The 19,783-nt window shown below is 42.2% G+C and overlaps 2 protein-coding genes across 3 annotated transcripts; one reads left to right on the top strand and one right to left on the bottom strand.

Moving 5' to 3' along the window:
- Positions 1 to 1,097: 1,097 nt before the first annotated feature.
- LOC101475975 (transmembrane protein 255B) lies at positions 1,098 to 14,705 on the bottom strand. The gene is made up of 11 exons (XM_024804817.2): positions 14,660 to 14,705; positions 14,357 to 14,526; positions 13,091 to 13,193; positions 12,136 to 12,275; positions 11,774 to 11,836; positions 9,951 to 10,040; positions 9,630 to 9,710; positions 9,399 to 9,484; positions 8,562 to 8,721; positions 3,804 to 3,914; positions 1,098 to 1,527 (listed from the first exon to the last, which is right to left on the bottom strand). Exons 2-11 carry the CDS (start codon positions 14,426 to 14,428, stop codon positions 1,426 to 1,428), a joined length of 1,008 nt encoding a protein of 335 aa, XP_024660585.2. The 5' UTR covers positions 14,429 to 14,526; positions 14,660 to 14,705; the 3' UTR covers positions 1,098 to 1,425.
- Positions 13,538 to 18,922, top strand: rnf7 (ring finger protein 7). Of its 2 annotated transcripts, none has more exons than XM_076892241.1 (4): positions 13,538 to 13,555; positions 17,720 to 17,895; positions 17,997 to 18,044; positions 18,420 to 18,922. In XM_076892241.1, exons 2-4 carry the CDS (start codon positions 17,730 to 17,732, stop codon positions 18,536 to 18,538), a joined length of 333 nt encoding a protein of 110 aa, XP_076748356.1. In that variant the 5' UTR covers positions 13,538 to 13,555; positions 17,720 to 17,729; the 3' UTR covers positions 18,539 to 18,922. The 2 variants fall into 2 exon arrangements, with proteins under 2 accessions (XP_076748356.1, XP_076748355.1); XM_076892240.1 differs by lacking the exon at positions 13,538 to 13,555 and adding an exon at positions 13,705 to 13,748.
- Positions 18,923 to 19,783: the final 861 nt, after the last annotated feature.

The following is a 19,783-nucleotide window of genomic DNA, read 5'->3' as shown; positions in this document are numbered from 1 at the left end:
AGGCCGTGCACCAGGAGCGACCCAGGGCTCACTGTGCCAACTTAAAGTCTGACAGTCGAGATTATTATCTCCATAATAACAGCAGTCAGGATACTGTTGGCTAGCAAGGAGGGATTGCATAGATGGGCTGCACCAATAAGACAAACTAAATTCTGCTGAATTAATTTCTCATCCCGACTCAAAAATATGTTGGACCCTCTCGCCACCCTGTGTCTAACAGCGTGCTCATGCTGTTTTTCCTCGCACAAAGGAGCGTTTACCTGTCCTGCTGCTGGGTTGATACCCGTCTAAAGCCCTATGCCACAGCTTGCGCCCTGGTATCTCCTCCACACTCTTGAGACTTTGAGGAAGATGCAGCAAAAACCTTCTTCTTGGACTACCTGTGCAACCTGAATAGGCTGCAGGTATCATCTCATGCCCTCTAACTGTAGAAAGTTAGTTTTCAGAGCGAGGCTAAGCTGGCTTTGTGGCAAACTGTGATGAGCGAGCTTGACGTTTGTACAGTTGGAAATGTAGATCTTAGCATAAAAGATGGAAACTAGCTTGGCTGCCTAGAAACACTTTAAAAGTGTTGGTAGCAGGACTTTTATTACTTTGGTCTGAGTCCAGATATCAGTTTAACCTGTTTATCATACAAGTAAGGCATGCTTTAACTGCCTGTGCTCAGCGCACATCTGCGAGATCTTGATAAGCTGGTGTGATTTTTGCCAAGGTCGCTAAGGGTAAGAGCTAATAACCAGTAAAAGATAATAAACATCAAACATGAAAGACATGTTTTCGCTCCTCTGGTGGGGAGGGGGCAAGTTTTGAATGTCTCTGGGTGGAAAAATATTTGGGTTTAGAGGATTGAATTTATACCACAGCGTGAGACGTCCTCACCTTACAAAGAGCTCCATCTGGGAAGGTAGACCCACACTCAGACAGGAGTTTAAGGTTAAATACACAGATCATACAGGATGCTGCTTTGTGGTCCCTGAAGTGCGTGTGCAGTCTTTCTATGTGTTGCGCTTCTTACGTGTGCATCTCCTGCTCCAGCTACACCACAGAGAGGGTGAAAAACTGTCTGTTGTAATTTAAATAAACCACACTGATCTGTTTCAATCTGTTTATTCATCATCGAGTAATATCAGCGATATATCTTCTATGAGACATTTAGGTCATGCAAAGTTTTAACTCTGCCTGGTGTCAGGGGAAAAAAGAAGCCTTTTACGCACAAAGTCCACAATGAAAAGATTTATAGGACAAAGCACTGCATTTGCAAACATTTTACACTCAAAGGCTTTAGGTAAGCTGTTTTCTTCTTTGCATATAATGTAAAGTAGCTGCAGACGCTTTCCATTAAACTTCTGCATGTCCGCTTTAAGCTGCATCTGCTGTTTAAAATGCACCCAACAATAACGAGGCATCGTCCCGTGAATCTGCTGCTCACACAGACATGCCGTGGGCTCTGCAAGGCGGCACGCCGGCCAGTGGGGCGAAGGGAGGCGGGTTGGCCTTCTCTGCTGAAGAGCAAAACGACGATCCTCCCTGGGAGAGCAGGACAAGGGAAAAGAGACATTAACCACAGACTTCACAGCTTCTGAGTGAAAACTCACACTTTTCAAATAAATTATTAGTTTTATAACCCGTTATGTTATAAAAAAGAAAACAGCTGAAGCACTGTAGAGCCTACCTGGTCCCTTTTGATGCATTTGAGTTTAAAACCCCGACTCGAGGCCCCCTTTTTCACGGGCCTTCACAGACAGCTCGTTGTTTCAGTCGAACTGTTGTTTAAGATCAAACCTGCAGAAGCCTTGTTAATTGTTCTGATGGAACATTCAGCATTATTGGTTGTAAACACGTGGGTTTATTTTATTAAGATGCAGCCAATAAATTGCTCCGATGTGGGTGGTCAACAGAGCTGCGGTTCGTGGAAAACACTAGGTTTCTGGATTAGAAAGGGCCCGTGAAGATTTAAAACAGAGCTTTGGCTTCCCCTGATTGTTTTCCACCTAAACACTTGTGTGTGGCCTTCTCAAAAAAAAAAAAAAAAAGAATTTCCTCATTTATTTTAAACTTATAATCTCCTTCATACTAGCTAACTAACACTTCTCCAAGCATAATTAACAGACCGAAACCCCACAGGGTACTAAAAAAACTGAACGCAGTGCTGTGTTTTAAATGTGAACAAACAAGATTTGCATCTGGATTTGGATCGATCAGAACCACAACTCATGCAAATCAAAGCACACTTCTTTTTGAAATGTGCTGCTGGAAACGATGTGACATTACTGTGGTTGTCACTAAACACTTGCAGGTTCACCTCTGAGTGTGTTCCTGTCAGAACCAGAACTAGATGCTATTATTACATCGTCTTAGCCATGATCTTTGAGCTCTTTTGGGGTACACTACATTCAAAACAAACTTGTATCTGTAGTGAAAATCACAGCATGACCTTTAAAAAACATTCATACTGAACAGGAATTTATTGCTGTAGCCACAATGAACGAATGCCAACATGCAAAGAAACAAGAAACACTACTGCCTGCACTGGGCCTCAGTGAAGGATGCAGATCTGTGAATGACTGTAAGAATAGTTTTTCAGGTAAAAGTTTAAAAGCGGTCTTTGATATCTCAGCAGCCGATCCTGTAAAATCTTCAACTTGTTTTTGTGACACATCTGTCAGATGTTTGGTTGGATTGAGATGTAAAGAATTTCCTCTGACTTTTTTCTTTTTCCTCAAAGCAAGCAACACTACCACTGGACTCCAGAGCAGTGGAGATGTGTTCTCTGGAGTGACGATTCGTGCTTCTCTGCCTGGCAATCTGATGGATGAGCCTGGCTTTGGCAGTTGCCATGAGAATGGTCCAAGACATTTTGGAGAATTTCATTTTCCCAAGTTTGTGAGAAAAGTTTGGGGATGGTCCCTTCCTGTTCCAATATGACTGCACACCAGTGCGCAAAGCAAGGTCCATAAAGACGTGGATGAGCGAGTTTGGTGAGTCCTGACCTCAACCCAGTAGAGCACCTTCGGGATGAATTAGAGCTTAGACTGTGATCCAGGCCTCCGACATCAGTGTCTGACCTTAAATGGTCAAAAACTCCCACAAACACACTCTGAAACCTTGTGGAAAGACTTCCCAGAAGAGTTGAAGCTGTTATAGACGTCACTCGAGTTCATATGCGTTTGAAGGCAGATAAGCAAATACTTTTGGAATATAGTGTAACATCCACATGAAGGCCAGGACAAGCATGGTTTCCTGGCAGAATCTGTTTGCCCAGATCATCACACTTCCTCTGATGCCCTCGTTGGTTCACCGGCTGTCCTTCTGGATCCACTTTTGCTCATCATATCCACAATACTCCACAAGGCCTGCCATTTTTGACGTCCTCTGACTCCCCCTGGAAAAGTCTCTTAGATCCTTACATTTTCCCAATTTTCCAGCTTCTACCGCCTCACCTTCTAAATTTATTCCTTTGCTGACTGATGTATATCTCACCCCCTAACAGGTACTATCATGACAAGAAAATCACTTCACCTATGAGTGTTTTAGTATTGTGGCTGATAAGTTACACCATGGTCTCCAAAGTCCATCATAAAGAAACACTGAAAAATTCTGCATGAAATCATTTTGTGTGACACTTTGAAACCACAATTAGCTTTAAAGGAATTTTTAATATAGGGAGGAAACAGAGAGGTTTGCTGGCCAGTCGAGAAGTTTACACGAGAAACAGTTTAGACTTCACACAGCCACTATATATTTGTAATTGTATCTCTGTGTGTTGGCGTGTGTGTGTGTGAGAGAGACGGTGTTGACCTCACATTGACTGGGTGGAGCTGGTGTGCTGTGTGTATATTGGCGTCCATCAGCAGAGGAGCTGTTGGGGAAGATGCTGTTTTCTCAGAGGGATCAGCCACAGGGCTGCTGCTCCACTGAGGCAAAGAAAGGGAAACACACACACATGATATTAGGTAAGTGCAAAGAAGGGGAAAAAATCAGTTGATATTGGGACACCAAATATTGATATTTTATTAAATAAATTAAAATATACTGGGAATAGTACGAACACGTACACCATCCTGAGATAACTTACAGTAAATCCACTAAACTGATAAACCATCCAACACTGGGCACACTTATCTTGACTGTGGCGGAGGTGTGGTCCCTGGGTCAGCTGCAGGGGAGGGGTGGTACAGTGAGCTCAAGGAGCAGTGCCAGGGAGGTTGGAGCGACAGGTGGACATGATCTAACTAATCAGGTTTCTCCCTTTTTATAGTGAGGTTGGAGATCAGAGACGGGATAGCGCGAGACAGCTGGAACGCTAGCGGACGCTTGTGCCGAACCAGGGAAACAGTGTTCGTGTGCAAAATCAATAAAAACGATTAAGCAACACGGGAACAGTGTGTCGGGTCTCTACAAAATCTCTATCTCTGGCTGTCAAGGTTGCTTGACTCAGCGGCCGTATTCTGGTTTCAGGGTAGCAGGACAGCAGATATGTGATTTTTGATGATTTATCTCAGGGAACTGTTCTATTATTGGAAACAGATTGCATATAATTGCCAACTTGACCCCATTCATTAGCAAACTGACATCAGACTGACTGCATCTTATCTTATGCATCAACAATGTCTTCTGTGGAAACTGTCACTGAACATGATATATTGAAGGAAGTGAAAAACATTTGTCTTTGATTTGTTCTTGTTCTTATCTCTCAAAGTGAAAACAACACCGATGTGATGAAGCTGCAACATAACGCTTCTGAAAATTGTTTTTTTTTTCTAAGCTTTGATTTTAGTTTGGTGGGAAAAGTCTTTTGAACTGATAAACGTTACCGATGGACTGAGGTTTAGCGGATCAGAGACAGCTCTGTTAGCCTCTGCTGATAGAACCGCCTGCCAAGCAGTCTCAGGAACATTGTTATTGCATCACTCTCCTTGTATTTAACTTTTATGAGAGACCATTCAAGACATGCATGAGAGGTAAGGGAGAGTTTATTATGCAGACAAATCAATGCTCTTGTACACCACAGTGTCAATGCAACACGTGGTCTGACTACAATTTTCTGGCTGCACAGCAATCAGGTGTCCGCTTCATGCGGGACTCAGTCGTCAGGTCCTGCGCGGACCAACTGTGTGGGGTGATGGAGCACCTCTTCAACCTGAGCCTGAGGTTGGGAAGAGTCCCACAGCTCTGGAAAACCTCCTGTGTTGTACCAGTGCCAAAGACTTCACGCCCCAAGGACCTCAACAGCTACAGGCCGGTGGCTCTGACATCCCACCTGATGAAGACCCTGGAGCGGTTGGTCCTGGCTCAGCTTCGGCGCCTAATAAGCTCATCACTGGACCCACTTCAGTTTGCCTACCAGCCTGGCATTGGAGCGGATGATGCCGTCATTCACCTCCTACATCGTTCCCTCGCTCACCTGGAGACCGCTGGAAGCACTGTGAGAATCATGTTCTTTGATTTCTCCAGTGCCTTCAACACCATTCTTCCCTCGGTTCTGAAGGACAAGCTGGAGAACTCTGGAGTGGACCATCACCTCACTACCTGGATTTTGGACTACCTCACCGACCGACCACAGTATGTGAGGACTCAGGTCTGTGTGTCGGACAGGGTCGTCTGCAGTACGGGGGCCCCACAGGGAACGGTTCTGGCTCCGTTCCTCTTCACCATCTACACTGCAGACTTCTCCCACAATTCCACCCAGTGCTTCCTGCAGAAGTTCTCTGATGACTCTGCAATAGTCGGCCTCATCACTGATGGGGACGACAAGGAGTACAGAGGACTGACTCAAGACTTTGTGGACTGGTGCCAGCTGAACTACCTCCAGATCAACGCCAGTAAAACCAAGGAACTGGTGGTAGACTTCCGCAGGCACAAGCATTCTCCACTGCAACCACTGAACATCTAGGGTATGGACATTGAGGCTGTGGACAGCTACAGGTACCTTGGTGTTCATCTGAACAACAGACTGGACTGGACTCATAACTCAGACGCCCTCTACAGGAAAGGGCAGAGCAGGCTGTACCTGCTGCGGAGACTCAGGTCGTTTGGAGTGGAGGGCCCACTCCTGAAGACCTTCTATGACTCTGTGGTGGCTTCTGCTATCTTTTATGGTGTGGTCTGCTGGGGCGGCAGCATCTCTGCTGGGGACAGGAAGAGACTGAACAGGGTGATCCGAAGGGCCAGCTCTGTTCTAGGATGCCCTCTGGACCCAGTGGAGGTGGTGAGTGACAGGAGAATGGCGGCTAAGCTGTCATCCCTGTTGGACAACGTCTCCCACCCCATGCAGCAGACTGTGACAGCACTGAGCAGCTCCTTCAGTGGGAGACTGCGGCACCCACGGTGTGGGACGGAGAGATTTCGCAGGTCTTTCCTCCCCACTGCTGTCAGACTCCACAACAAAGACTTTAACTGAACAAACACACACATCCACACATGTGCAATAACACTAAGTGCAATAATCCTTTCTGTCATCGTTGTATTTTACTCAGTTGTATATAGCATTCGTATTCTATTTTTATCTTATTGTATATTTTTATTCTATTTTATTCTACTGTATATAGTATATTATTTTATTCTATTCTGTACAGCTGTGTACTGTATTTATTCTTATTGTATTCTAATTTTTGCGTCATAACTTTTGCACTGTCCACTTCCTGCTGTGACAAAACAAATTTCCCACGTGTGGGACTAATAAAGGTTATCTTATCTTATCTTATCTAGCACTTTTATTTCTTGCCTCTCATCCCGCACGTCCCAAATTTTGATTGGTTCTAGTTTTCAACAGTTAGCGCTGCAATTCAGACACATTTCCTAAAGTTTTTCTTTAATGCAGAGGTTGTTACAACAATAAATAAGGCTGTCATCTGGGGTCAGCCTGATCTCACTGCCCACACAACAGGGAAGAGCATGAGTCACCACAAAGCTGGCACGCTCCAGTGGAAACTTCAACAAAGAAAAAGAAATGCAGCTACAATAAGATGACGAAACTACTTATGAATGAGTAAAGCCAGTGCGAGAGTTTTTCTCTTTTAAACAGGAGAGAATGATCTTGAAGCGAGGAGCACATGTGAGTATTACAATGTGCTGCCCGTGATTCAAAATGTGATGGAGTCTGCATGATTTGTGTGATTTTCTTTTTTTAATATTAGAAAAACCATAATATCAAACCACCTTTCATCATTAATAACATACTTTTTGACACTTATTTATTTTTTTGGGATCTTTTTATCCGTGTACAGAAAGTGAGGTAGGGAGGTCAGGAGTGGGAAGGCTGTATTCTGTGGTTGGATGTAATCACTTCTTACAGTCAAGGCACGCAAAGAGATGAGAGACAGACTTTATGGCTGTTTGGCTTGGCTTTAAGATGCTGCACTTCATGCAGTCAGAATTATTTTTCCATTTTCACAGTGTTGAGTTTAGTCTGACTCAGTGTTGAATGACCAGTATCTAGGGAATTTGTAAAAGTGAGACGGTTTTATTTTATATTTGGGAGGGAATCATTTTTGGCCTTTTGAACAACTGCACTAGGCTACTGCATACTGTGCAGCAGGAACGTGAGAGCAGATGGTGCCATGATCCACGCTCGCTTTCCAGTGTTTTCCTTCTCCTGTTATCCTTTTTCCTTTCTGTTTTGCTCTCTCTGCACTGGTGAGGGGTAAAGACGAAACATTAATCTCTCCCCTACAGTATACATGCCTGCTATCGTGCTATTTACGCTAAAGTCTTGCAACTGTTGCTGGCTGTTTTATGTTTCCAAATGGAAAATTTAAAAATTAAACATTTTTAAAAATCTGAGCAGAGCAACTGAAGCGACAGGACAACATTGGCTGAGATATGACAGAGTAATAAATACATTAGAGGGTTACCTTAGCCTGAAATATCTGCTAGCAATCAACCGCCATCTTCGAAGGAGGACATAATGGGCAAATTTCTCCCTTAACTTTATTTAGACACCCCTCCCCACACCTTGCAGGCAACACTTTTTTTTAGACGTTTTATTTGAATCAAGGTCTCCTCAATGAATGTAGGTGTCATTATGTGTCCACCTGTAGTTGAAACAACAATCTGTGAGAAAGTCACACGGGTGTGAAATTTTGACGGTTGTTATTTTTTAAAATCGTTTTTATCATTAACTTGGTTTCCCTGGGTCTTTTCCCGTGTGTGATGAATAAATCGTAATTTTTTGGGTACCGGTACTGGCTTTATTTTGTTGTATTTATCCGTGACACCTTAAAGGCCGGTCATGTCGGACATAAACCGGTCCGTGGTGCAAAAAGGTGAGTTTGACGTCTGATGTCAGTTTGCTACCTGCTTTACAGGTCATAAATCAACTAGTGCAGCTTTAAAATCCACCACATTTTGTGTTGTTGCACTTTTTTGTTCAAGGTAGTTTGTGTAAATACATGCACACAGATCACAATCTACTACAATTAATTGTGGTGTGCCACAGGGTTCAGTCCCGGGACCTCTGCTCTTTATTTTCTTTCTCCTTCCTCTCTGCAGTATTTTCAGGAAATATAACATTTAGGTTCACTGTTATGTAGATGACACACAGGTTGCTGTGAATGTCTTACCAACTCTCTAATGCTGCCCAGCACTGCTGTGGTGAGTATTCCTGTGAAGAAGGCCACGAGGTTGAGGCCGGCGAGGGTCCAAATTAAAATGTACACTGTAAAGACTTCCTCACAGCTTTCTACTCCAACAAATTCATAGTAGTTGCTGAGGTAGCCTCCACTGCATAACAAAGCCACAGAGCAGGTTAGTTCCAATGATTTGTAAGACAAAACACATAAAAGTCGGATGATCAGGATATTTGTGACTGAAGTTCAGACTTTCAGCTTTAACTGAAGGGGTTAAAGCCTTATGGTGTCGCTGAGCTGCTCAATCCAATCCAATTCATTTTAACAATGATTTGGTCACTCCCATCTCTCTGTCTTGTAGGTTTATTTAGTTTTTTAATGATGACCTAACTTATCTCTGCTGACAACTCATTGGATGTCGAGCTCTCCACTGAACAGCAACCAAATGCAATTTCAAGAATTTGAATCAACTTCAGATGTTTGCTGATTTTGTCATGAATTAATAAGGAAACAGGCTTCACCTGACCATAAACCTGCTCGTCACACAACTATGTGATTACTTTTGGGCATTTCACAATGGGGACTGTACAAAAACGACTATAATGCATAAAGAGTTAATGCAGTACTTTGGTTAAACCCCTTGAATTAAAGCTGCAAATTTACACTTTAATAGTTTGATTTAAAGTCCACTGTGATGGTGAACAGAGAAAATGCAAAAAAAGGTGTTTTTGCCCCAAAACGTATGGATGTATATGAACGTGTCTATCATTTTGTTCAATCTGTGATCACATATGACATAGATTACTGAATACTAATGATTAAATGTCTCACTTGGCGCAGTCATACAGGTCGCAGCAGTAACAGGTTCCACTTCTTACCGTCATGGTACAAGACTCCTTTAGACTCCAACACAACACCTGGGCAGCGAACCACAAGCTCACAAACATACAGACAACACAACTGGAGGTTTATCCTGCACATTCGAATCTATCCAGACTGGTTGTGACTATGTATCTGAATTAGTCACAGGATAATGTTTTCCTTCAGCGTGTCTCTACTCACAGAAGTGTAGAAATTCTCATAGATGTAGCAGTTGCCGCTGCTGTAATACTGACATTTCCCTGCTTTCAGTGGCCGCATGTCCTGGCAAAAGTTAACATGAGAAACAATCCACAACATTTCACCCAGAACCATTCAAATCAATCTTTATTCGGTGCAAACAGTGGTAAGTTTGAAGTCGAATAAAACGGTCTCTTCCAAAATTCACTCAGTCCGATTTGAAACTGTAACACGAGGTCAGCATGGTCCTTTATTATTGCTTCACAGTCTTCAGTTAACTGTGCAGCCATCTGCTGAGGTTACAAGCAAGTGTAGGTATCTCACCATATTTAAGGCAATGCAGACGCCGTCGATCACCAAGCACACAGAAGAGACGACGATCCCGAAACTGAGAAAGACAATGGCAGCGGTCAGCTGGAGGAGAAGCAAAGGTGAAAACACAAATGAGAGCGCTATAATGTAAGATTTGTGCCAGATGAAAGGCTGGAGGGAAGCCTGACAGGAATGCAGAGAAAAGCTGAGGAAAAGTTTTTTTCTTTCTCTCCAACACATAAGCGTTTTTTCATGTGGATCATGTATCGTAGGTGTGAAGCTATTAGGTTTCCTCACAAAGCACTTAAAACCGTGTTTTTTGAAAAACCGAACTTTGAGAGGCGTAAAATATTATGAAAGACATTTTTTTAAAGGTGGAACCTGTTAATTATATAAACAGTACTGTGCAAAAGTCTTGAGCCAAACTTAATTTCTTTATATTTTGCCAGGAAAATGGGAAATAGCTGCATCGATTTACTGAAACATTTGGAAACAGACGTGGAAATACAGCATATGAGGCAAAAACAGCATGTGGATAATTCCAATGAGCTTTTGAAGTCAGTCTTTGGTATGACCACCTTTATTCTTAACACAGGCTGAACTCTCTCAGGCAGCTTTCTTGTCATTTCTTTAAGCAGTCTTCAGGAACAGTTCTCCAGGCTTGTTGAAGGACATTCAAAGCTCTTCTTTGGATGTTGGCAGCCTTTTGTTCTGTTCTCTGTCAAGATGATCCCACTCTGCTTCAGTGATGTTGAGCTGTGGGTTCTGTGGAGGCCAGTCCATGACTGATGGTGTTCCACTGTGTGCTTTTTCTATCCAAGTATGATTTTACTATTTTCTCCACCATGTTTAACAGATGGCTGTAGACACTCACTTTTGTACCTCTTCTGACTTTTTCTTGAAGATGATTTGGACCAGAAATTTCAAACTTCCACTGAGATCATTACTGCCAAGGCTTCAGTGAACAGTGGACGGATCAGCTTAAGGTCTCTCAGGTCATGTGTCAGCTCTTTGCTGGATTTTCTTTTCCCTATTTCTTAAAAACACGATTTTCAGATAGTTGTTTTTAGACCTGCCACTTCTTCTTTTGTCCTCCACTTGTCTGTTTAAGGCTGTCAAACTGTGTTTATCTTTGGCATTTTTCACCGATTCAACGCAAAATAGGATCAAATGATGTTTCTGTTTCTGTGGCGGCTCACCAGCTAAGATGATATGATCAAAATCCAAACTGGACCAAATCCAAGCAGAGTGAAAGTCGTCAACGCCTTTTTTCTCTTTGTTGACAGGATAAGCTGCTGGTTTTCACATAACCTAGAAGTGTTTTGAAAGCTTCCTTTGATATATCGTAAAGTGTGGGTGATGAATACTTAAACTGAAAGAAACCAGAAAAACATCTATTGTCTGTTTCACATTATTTCTCCTCATTTGAGTAGTAAAGTCTAGGTCATGTGACGATATTCACATTATTTTGCCTTTTTTTAAACCAACTTTTGTGCTACACTCAGTTTTTTAATGGTGTTTTTCACAGTTTAGGATTTTTTATATTAGAATTTCTATCAGAGAAACACACACAAGTTCAAATAACTGCAGACAAAACCAGGATTAGCTCACTCTACACCCATTGGATAAAGGCAGATCAGTGCCGCTTTCCTAAAAAAATACATTTTTTTTCTTTTTACTTACTGAAAACAGCCCAATGACAGTGTCTTATAATTGGTTACATTGTTACTGTAAAATAATGTGCTGTCACTAGTGAGACGTCTTCAGAGCTTTTTGTTTTAATGTACGTGTTGCATTTATTCCTATTAAAGAGACGCAGGGAGGGCTGAACATACCAGCTGCCTGCGGTTTTCTTCCAGCCAGAGTCCCAGAAGTCCCAGGAAGGATCCAAGGGTGAGCTGAAGAAATCATCCAAAGGACCAAATTTAAAAGCATACGGTTTGTTACAAACCAAACAGATGCAAAGAGTTTAAAATGATCAATCAATATATATAAATCAATACAGCCGTCCATAATTAATTTCACACTCAGATGAAGGTTACCAAATCTGCACCGAGTGAGGCAAAACCTTTGGCTACTGCAGCTTGAGATGCTTTCCTGTTCCTCCTGACAACTTTTTACATTTCTTTAGTCGTATCAACCAGATGTCTCACTAAATAAAATCAAATATGATTTTTTTTTTTAAAAAACAGCTTACAATAACTCCAGATGCATAGCCAGTCACATTCAGGCTCTCTGTTCGGGTCGTTGTGTAGACCCCCAGCACCACTAGCAGCAGGGACAGACTGAGCATGCCCAGCACCAGCCGTAGAGCTCGCCTGACTTTCACCATGATGTCTGCCAGCCAGCAAACAAAGAAATAAACATAGTTTCAGTCATATTAAAACGTTACAGTGCCGGTTCAAATCTCGACAGCTGCCCAACTTAGTTTATTTTGTTTATCTGGATTTCATTTATTTGACTTTTATTGCGAAAACTATTACCCAACCACAGACACCCATCTTGTTTAGTTCACATGCCATGAAATATTTACAGCTCAATAAAATGAGGCATGGAAATGGACTTGAATCCACGGTTTCTGAACACTGGACAAAGAAACCATGAAAGCGCGCACAATATCAGTGGCAGCCAACAAAGGAAACATCTGTGCACTTTAAAACACAATTTAGGGAACAATATCAGGGTTACACTGGAGCACAACATTAGAACGTGTAACAATGCAAAGTTCAGCATCTTTTAGCTCTTATAAGGAAGCAGGAAAGATAAACTTTAGTGAAGTTTACTGACAAAAGTTAAAGCTCACACAAACACAGCAGAAAGGGTTCATGTAGCTTCCTGTCTCTTTCCTTGTTTATGTGACATTAAAAGCACAGGAGCAGTGAGATTCATCTCCTCCCGTGACCTTCACACTTTATGGACATGATTACAACACCACCATCAGTTTTACTGACAGCCTTTATCACTGAGCTTCTGTGAAAACCCCAAACTGTGCTGCAACAAATAACACTTCACCTGCCTTATCAAAAACGTGATTGGATTAAAAGCAACAAAACAATTAAGTAAACTGGATCCAAGGGGATTTGAATTATTATGATCAGTCAAGTTTAATACTCCTGTCCCATCCAGCTGTGATGCCACCACCGCTCTCTTACCTGTTGCTCGGCTCTGTGGGCTCCGTTTGTCCCGACCCGGTGCTGTTCCCTGAATCCAGACCATAAATCCTCCTTTGAAACACAGATTTCCCTCCGACAGCTTCTGATGAATGCAAACAGCCGTTCACTTGAACAGTCGTTTGAGCTGCACAAGCATCAGCTGCATGAGTGTAGCAGCTCAACTTCAGTGAGAGAGGAGAGCTCCTGCGTCCGATGCGTTCAAGCACGGTCGGAACCGTGAACTTCAGCTGGAAAGTCACTTGACAGTTAAATTAGGTAATAACACTGGGACCCTTTACAATCCCGAGTTGTAAATCAAATAAAAGCACGTGGCTGCCCGAGAGCTGGTGCATGTCTAATGTATTAATGTCACATATTTTCTTTGCACGCGTAGGCGTGGTTTTATTAACTATGTGTACATTTTGCGCTCATACGGCTCACTTTACCGCGGTCAAAAACTTTGAGGTGAGGAGGTATTTTGTCATTTTTATAGATCAGAGCAATTATATGTGTTGTTGTATTAAAAAGTCACACATTATTAGTCCTTTAAAATCTATCATCTGCTTTTAAATAGCAAGCTAAAGCCATGCGCTGGCTAGCTTGGTGCTGAATGGATGATCGAGCATGCATCAGGATTTAAAATGAAGAGCAGTTCAGAGTGAGTTTGATATCGATGTGGTTCAGTTTTGTTCTCACGTTTACAGTGGCGTGCTCACTATTGCGCAGGGTACCTGTTGGAAAATCTTGCACAGAAAGACTGCGGGTCTTTTAAAAGATGTGGGGGGCTTATGGTCTTTTTTAATCATATCAATCATACAGCCATTTAAATACAACCACAGAGTGTGGAATCAGTGTTTAAAATCCATGGTTTAAATACAAGGTAATTAATTCGTATTTCTAAATTTATTGATCTCTGTATCTTAAAATATATATATATAAAAAGTTCTACTTAAAATCAGAAGTTACCCGTTTTGAGTCATAGCCCTGGAGGAAAGATTACTTCAATGAACAACAGTTTGTCTTTTAATTAGGCCAATAAGCTTTTAATTCTAGATTTTAACTGGGGATTCCTCTTCAAGACAGGACAGTAGATTTGCTGCTGAACCAATAAAGAGCCTGACCTGTCTGCTGATGTGGTCCTTTCAGGTTCATAATCCTAAACTAACTTTCAAAAAAAATGATCACAAACAAGGTGACATCTGACTGACAAATCAAGGAATCTCTGTATGTATATGCACTAATTGTGATTGCAGAGTTTTTACTCACTCTGATGAGCAGCAGTCTCATACTTGGGGTCCTATTGAACCTCACAGATAGCACACTCTCCCTTGACCTCATTATGATGTCTTCAGTTCAGATACTTCTGTGTGGAGTTTGCATACTTCCCTCTGTGTCTGCACAGGTTCTCCCCGAGTACCCCGACTTCCTGCCACAGTCTAAAGACATGCATGTTAGGTTAATTGCTGATTATAAGTTGGTCATACTTGTAAGTGTGAGCATGACTGATTGCCTCTCCTTGTTAGCTCATAATAGACTGCTGAGTTGTCCAGAATGTACCCCGCCTCTCACCTAGTAACGCCTGGGATAGGCTCCAGTCCCCCACCGACCTGAGTTTGATTAGCGGTGGTTAAAGAAATCCCAGCAGTTAGCTGGATATAGGAAACAAACGTATTTTATGGAGATGTCACATGAGGTGACATAAGGAGGTAAAAGCAGTATCTTAAGTGATTTAAAGACCTTCTAGTGTTGACATCAGACAAAGCTCCAGCTTCACCTCAAATTCTTTAAACATGTAATCCTTCAGGAGCATTTGTCTGCTTGCTTTTAAATTTTGAGTTGAGAAGAGGATGGGAAAGGAACTATATGATTTCACTGCTTCTCTTCATTTGCGTGTTTGCACTGGTGTATTGGAGGTTGTATAGTCATATGTTAAACATAGTCCATCTTTGTTTGGTAAACGTTATCTGCGTTTAGTTGTTGGAGGCTTGTGAAAGGCGTTTGCAGCTGTAAAACATGCATTCAGAACACAGAAAAATCTTTCTGACAGAGGTATATACACCAATCATTTATAGCATTATAAGCGCCTGCCTAATATTGTGGCAGCCCCCATTTTGCTGCCAAAACAGCACTGAGCCATTGAGGCATGGACTCCACTGAAGGCGTGCTGTGGTATCTGGCACCAAGATGTTAACAACAGAACCTTTAAGTTCTGTAAGTCATGAGGTGAGGCCTCCACAGATCAGACTTGTTTTTCCAGCACATCCCACAGTTCCTCGATTGCATTGAGGAACTGTGGAATTTGGAGGCCAAGTCAACACCTCAAACTCATTGTTGTGCTTCTAGAGGCCACAGCTATCAGGGAGTACCGTTTCCATGAATCAGTGTACGCAGTCTGCAACAATATTGGTGGTGTGTGTCAAATTATCATCCACATGGATGGCAGGTCCTGAGGTTTCCTAGCAAAACTGTGCTTGAAGCATCACACTGGCTCTTGCTTTTTTCCCATAGCGCATCCTGGTGCCAGGTGATCTCCAGGTGAGCAACACATGCACCAGCCATCCACGTAAAGTAAAGGAAAACGTGATTCATTAGACCAGACCACCTTCTTCCACTCCTCCTTGGTCCAGTTCTGATTCTCACAGGCTCATTGTTCATGCTTTTGGCAGTAGAAAGGAGTCAGTATGGGCATCCTGACCGGTCTGAAGCTACACAGCCCACTACACAACAAAATGTGTATTCTGACTGTGTTCCATCAAAACCAGCATTAACTTTTTCAGCAGTTTAGCAGTAGGTTATCTGTTGGTTCGGGCGACCCTGTCGATGGTTCACCACTATCCTTTCCTTGGACCACTTTTGAAGGATACTTAGCACTGCAGACTGGGAACACCCCACAAGAGCTGCAGTTATGGGGATGCTCTCACGTAGTTGTCTAGCTCCCACAATTTGGCCCTTGTCAAACTCGCTCAAATCCTTACACTCGCCCATTTTTCCTTCTTCCAACACATCAACTTTGAAGACAAAGTGTTTACTCACTGATCTATCCCAACCACCGTCAGGTGCCGTGTTGAAGAGATGATTAGTGTAATTCATGACAGTGGTCATAATGACCTGATTGGTGTGTATTTAATCTCTTGGTGAAAAACTGACAGTTTCTGCACACCTTGCTGCACAAAATGATCCTTGAAATTGTTGCTCTGTGACCTAAGTATACACTTTACTGATCAGTATATGGGTCTAAATGGAAGGTTCAAAGCTCCCGGAATATGTAGGCTACAGATTTTTATAGTTTCTTCTTGGTTATTGCAGAGATCTATAAAAAAAAACAATCACAAACACAGTTTAGCAAAAATATCAAACAGCTTCTTGCTTATCCCTTATTTATTTATTTATTTATTTATTTATTTATTTATTTATTTATTTTTAGTCCAATCCTGGTACCTGAACATTTTTAAACACGTCTTTAGTTAAATGTATAAACAATGAAATTCAACCAAGACCTGACAACTGGCCCTTCAGCTGATCCTACTGTTGGGTAGTGGGGTGAGCTACAGTGGGGTGGCTGTAGCTCAGGTGGCAGAAGGTCGGTGGTTCGATCCCAGGCTGCCTCCTGGCTGCATGCCAAATATCCTTGGGCAAGATACTAACCCCATGTTTGCCTACCGGTGGTGGTCAGAGGGCCCGGTGGCGCCAGTGTCCGGCAGCCTTGCCTCTGTCAGTGTGCCCCAGGGCAGCTGTGGCTACAATGTAGCTTGCCAATGTGTGTGTGCCTTAACAATGGCTGTCAGGAAGCCATTGTTAAGGAAGTGAAACAGGGAGGTCAGGAGAGAGGCATAACAGTGAGTGTTTACGACTGTTGAACTGGGGTTGCATTTCAGCCAGTAGTGTTGGTAATCTCACCAAAATAGGTGTAATTATGAACTCAGAAAATACCATCATGTTTTGATCCACTATTCAGTACCACGTGGAAAACATCTAGTTGACAAAAAACATATTGGACTCACTCATTGTAAGACCATCAGTCATGGATGGGCCTCCCCAGAGCCCGAACCTCAACATTATTGAGGCAATGTGGGATCATTTTAACCGAGAACACTACACACAGGCAGCCAACATCCAAAGAAGAGATTTGAATGTCCTTCAAGAAGCCTGCAGAACTATTCCTGAAGACTGCTTAAAGAAATTAAAAGAAAGTTTGCCTAAGAGAGTTCAGAATGTGTTGAGAAATAAAGGTTGACTTTTAAACTCGCTAGAACTGTACTAATTCTGTTTTTGTCTTATATGCTGTTTTTTCAAATGTATTTTCTTGAGAAACATAAAAAATGGGAGCGCCTCAAGACTTTTACACAGTATTTTAAATATACTTCTTAAGATTTAATTATTTTATGTTACCATAAAGTATTGAGGACATTCAGTATTTCAAAGATTAAACTTTTTCCTGCAAAATGAGAAAGTGAAGCAGAGACTAGTCAGTGTGCGGTTCCTTTGGGACGTGGATAATTCCTGGTAAACAGTGCCCTCTTCTGTCTCTATGGAGACAAGACACATGCTAAACCTGCTAGCATTGGCGCTAGCATCACCCAGCTGTTTCATCCATTTTGTTTAGCCTAGCTAAGCTGCGTGTATTTACAGTGCGGCAGAGATGGATGACGGCGACGAGCCAGGTTTAGTCCTCTCTCACAATACTTCGTCGGGCTCCAAGTCGGGTGGGGACAAGATGTTTTCCCTGAAGAAGTGGAATGCTGTAGCTATGTGGAGCTGGGACGTTGAGTGTGACACTTGTGCCATTTGCCGAGTACAAGTAATGGGTGAGTCCAAGGAGCTAACGGAGCTAACTTGGCTACTTGTACCTTTAAAACCCGAACGGCCCGGCGTGTGGAGGTACTCTAACATTGTTCTTCATTTTCAGATGCGTGTCTACGATGCCAGGCGGAAAATAAACAGGAGGACTGTGTTGGTAAGACCCTGCCAGCACTGACATATTTATTAGCAGCACAGACACTCGGCAGGTTAATCTATAGAAAAAAGGGGAAAAAAAGAAGAAGCTAACAGTAGCTAGTTGGAGCTGTTAGACAAACTCGTTGAGCCAGGCAAAATACAAGATAATAACCTTTTACTTCTTTCTTTTAAAATATAAAGCAGAGATTTTATATGACAATTTATTAGCATTTTGATATAAATATAAGGTATCAAAGGGCACCTAATCTAATCCTTGGGGTGCTATTTTTGCATGGTAAATGCCTTTAATGAATAGGACTGTCGTGTTTTGTTTTTAGCTTATTGTAAATGGTTTTTCAATATGTGCCACTTATGCTCTGCCTTTGTGTTTCAGTTGTGTGGGGAGAATGCAACCACTCCTTCCATAACTGCTGCATGTCCCTGTGGGTGAAGCAGAACAACCGCTGCCCCCTCTGCCAGCAGGACTGGGTGGTTCAGAGAATCGGCAAATAAGCTGCACATCCAGGTGGATTACACCTGCGTGCACCCCAAAGCGGTGACAGACTTGGCAGTGATCACTGCAGAGCCTTGTGCGGAGCCGCTGACACCGCAGTTGTCCTCCTGCTTATTGATTGCATGTTTTCAGTAGTCCCGGTACCAGAGGAAGGACAAAATGAAAGCTGCACAGACTGGTTACTCATGGAGCCCTGAAGAAGATGGATGAAATATGTTGAATTGTTTGGTCACTTGTTAGCTTTACATTGGTGTCTGTGGTGGTGTTTGGCACACCTTGAATATGTGACCCTTTTCTCTTTTAAAAAAAAAAAAAAAGACTGAAGATCTGTAATATGTGGGGGGTTTTCAGTAAGAAGTTTGAATAAACTCTGTATGATATGATATGACTCACTGAACACTTTATTAGGTTTAGATGCTTGTTATCATCATCATATCTAGGCATGTAGGTGTAGTCTGTGATCTACAGAAATTCAAACAGCATCAGAATGAGGAAGAAAGGTGAAGTGATTTTGAATGTCTCATGATTATTGGTGGCAAACAAGGTAATCTGAGTATTTCACAAAATGCTAATATTCTGGGAAGATTTCTTGATGTCAGAGGAGTTTGGTCAGACTGCAGAGTATGCAGAAGAGCATCTCTGAATGCAGGTGCTGAACCTTAAAGCAGATGGGCTACAGCGGCAGAAGACCACCACCACCTTCTGTCAGCTAAGAACAGGAAGCTGAGGCTCCAGTTCAAACTGGGTGATGACAAAATGTTGGGGGAAAAAAAGTCCCCTGTTCAGATGAGTCTCAATTTCTGCTGCGAACATTCCGATGGTAGGGTTAGAATTTGGTATAAATTATAAACTGTATTCATCCAGTTTTTCATGCTATTCTGTCCATAAAGTAAAAGAGGAAACAGAAAATCCAGTCATGTATAATCTGAGGTTTTAAAAAAATTATATTCAGAATTAGTACACATGTTGGTTGTTTTAAAACAAGCAAAGATATTAAAGTGAGTCAAGGTGGCGTTTAAGTCTTTAGACGCTTTGTTAGCTGTTGGGAAAAATCAATTCCTGAGCCAATTATGACTCATTTAGTGAAGACTATAATAAAGTTATAATAAACCAAGTGTGCATACCAAATTGCATGCACATATAGCCTTGTCAGTGGCATTATACTCTCATGAAGAGTTCATTAACTCTACAATAACTTGTTAGGGTCCTTATCAGCCACCTCATCGTGTTATACTGGCAGCCCA

This window comes from Maylandia zebra, linkage group LG14, assembly GCF_041146795.1.
Source record: "Maylandia zebra isolate NMK-2024a linkage group LG14, Mzebra_GT3a, whole genome shotgun sequence".
Taxonomy (NCBI): domain Eukaryota; kingdom Metazoa; phylum Chordata; class Actinopteri; order Cichliformes; family Cichlidae; genus Maylandia; species Maylandia zebra.
The sequence above is the reverse complement of the archived record's forward strand: the minus strand, read 5'-3'. Positions and strand labels throughout refer to the sequence as shown.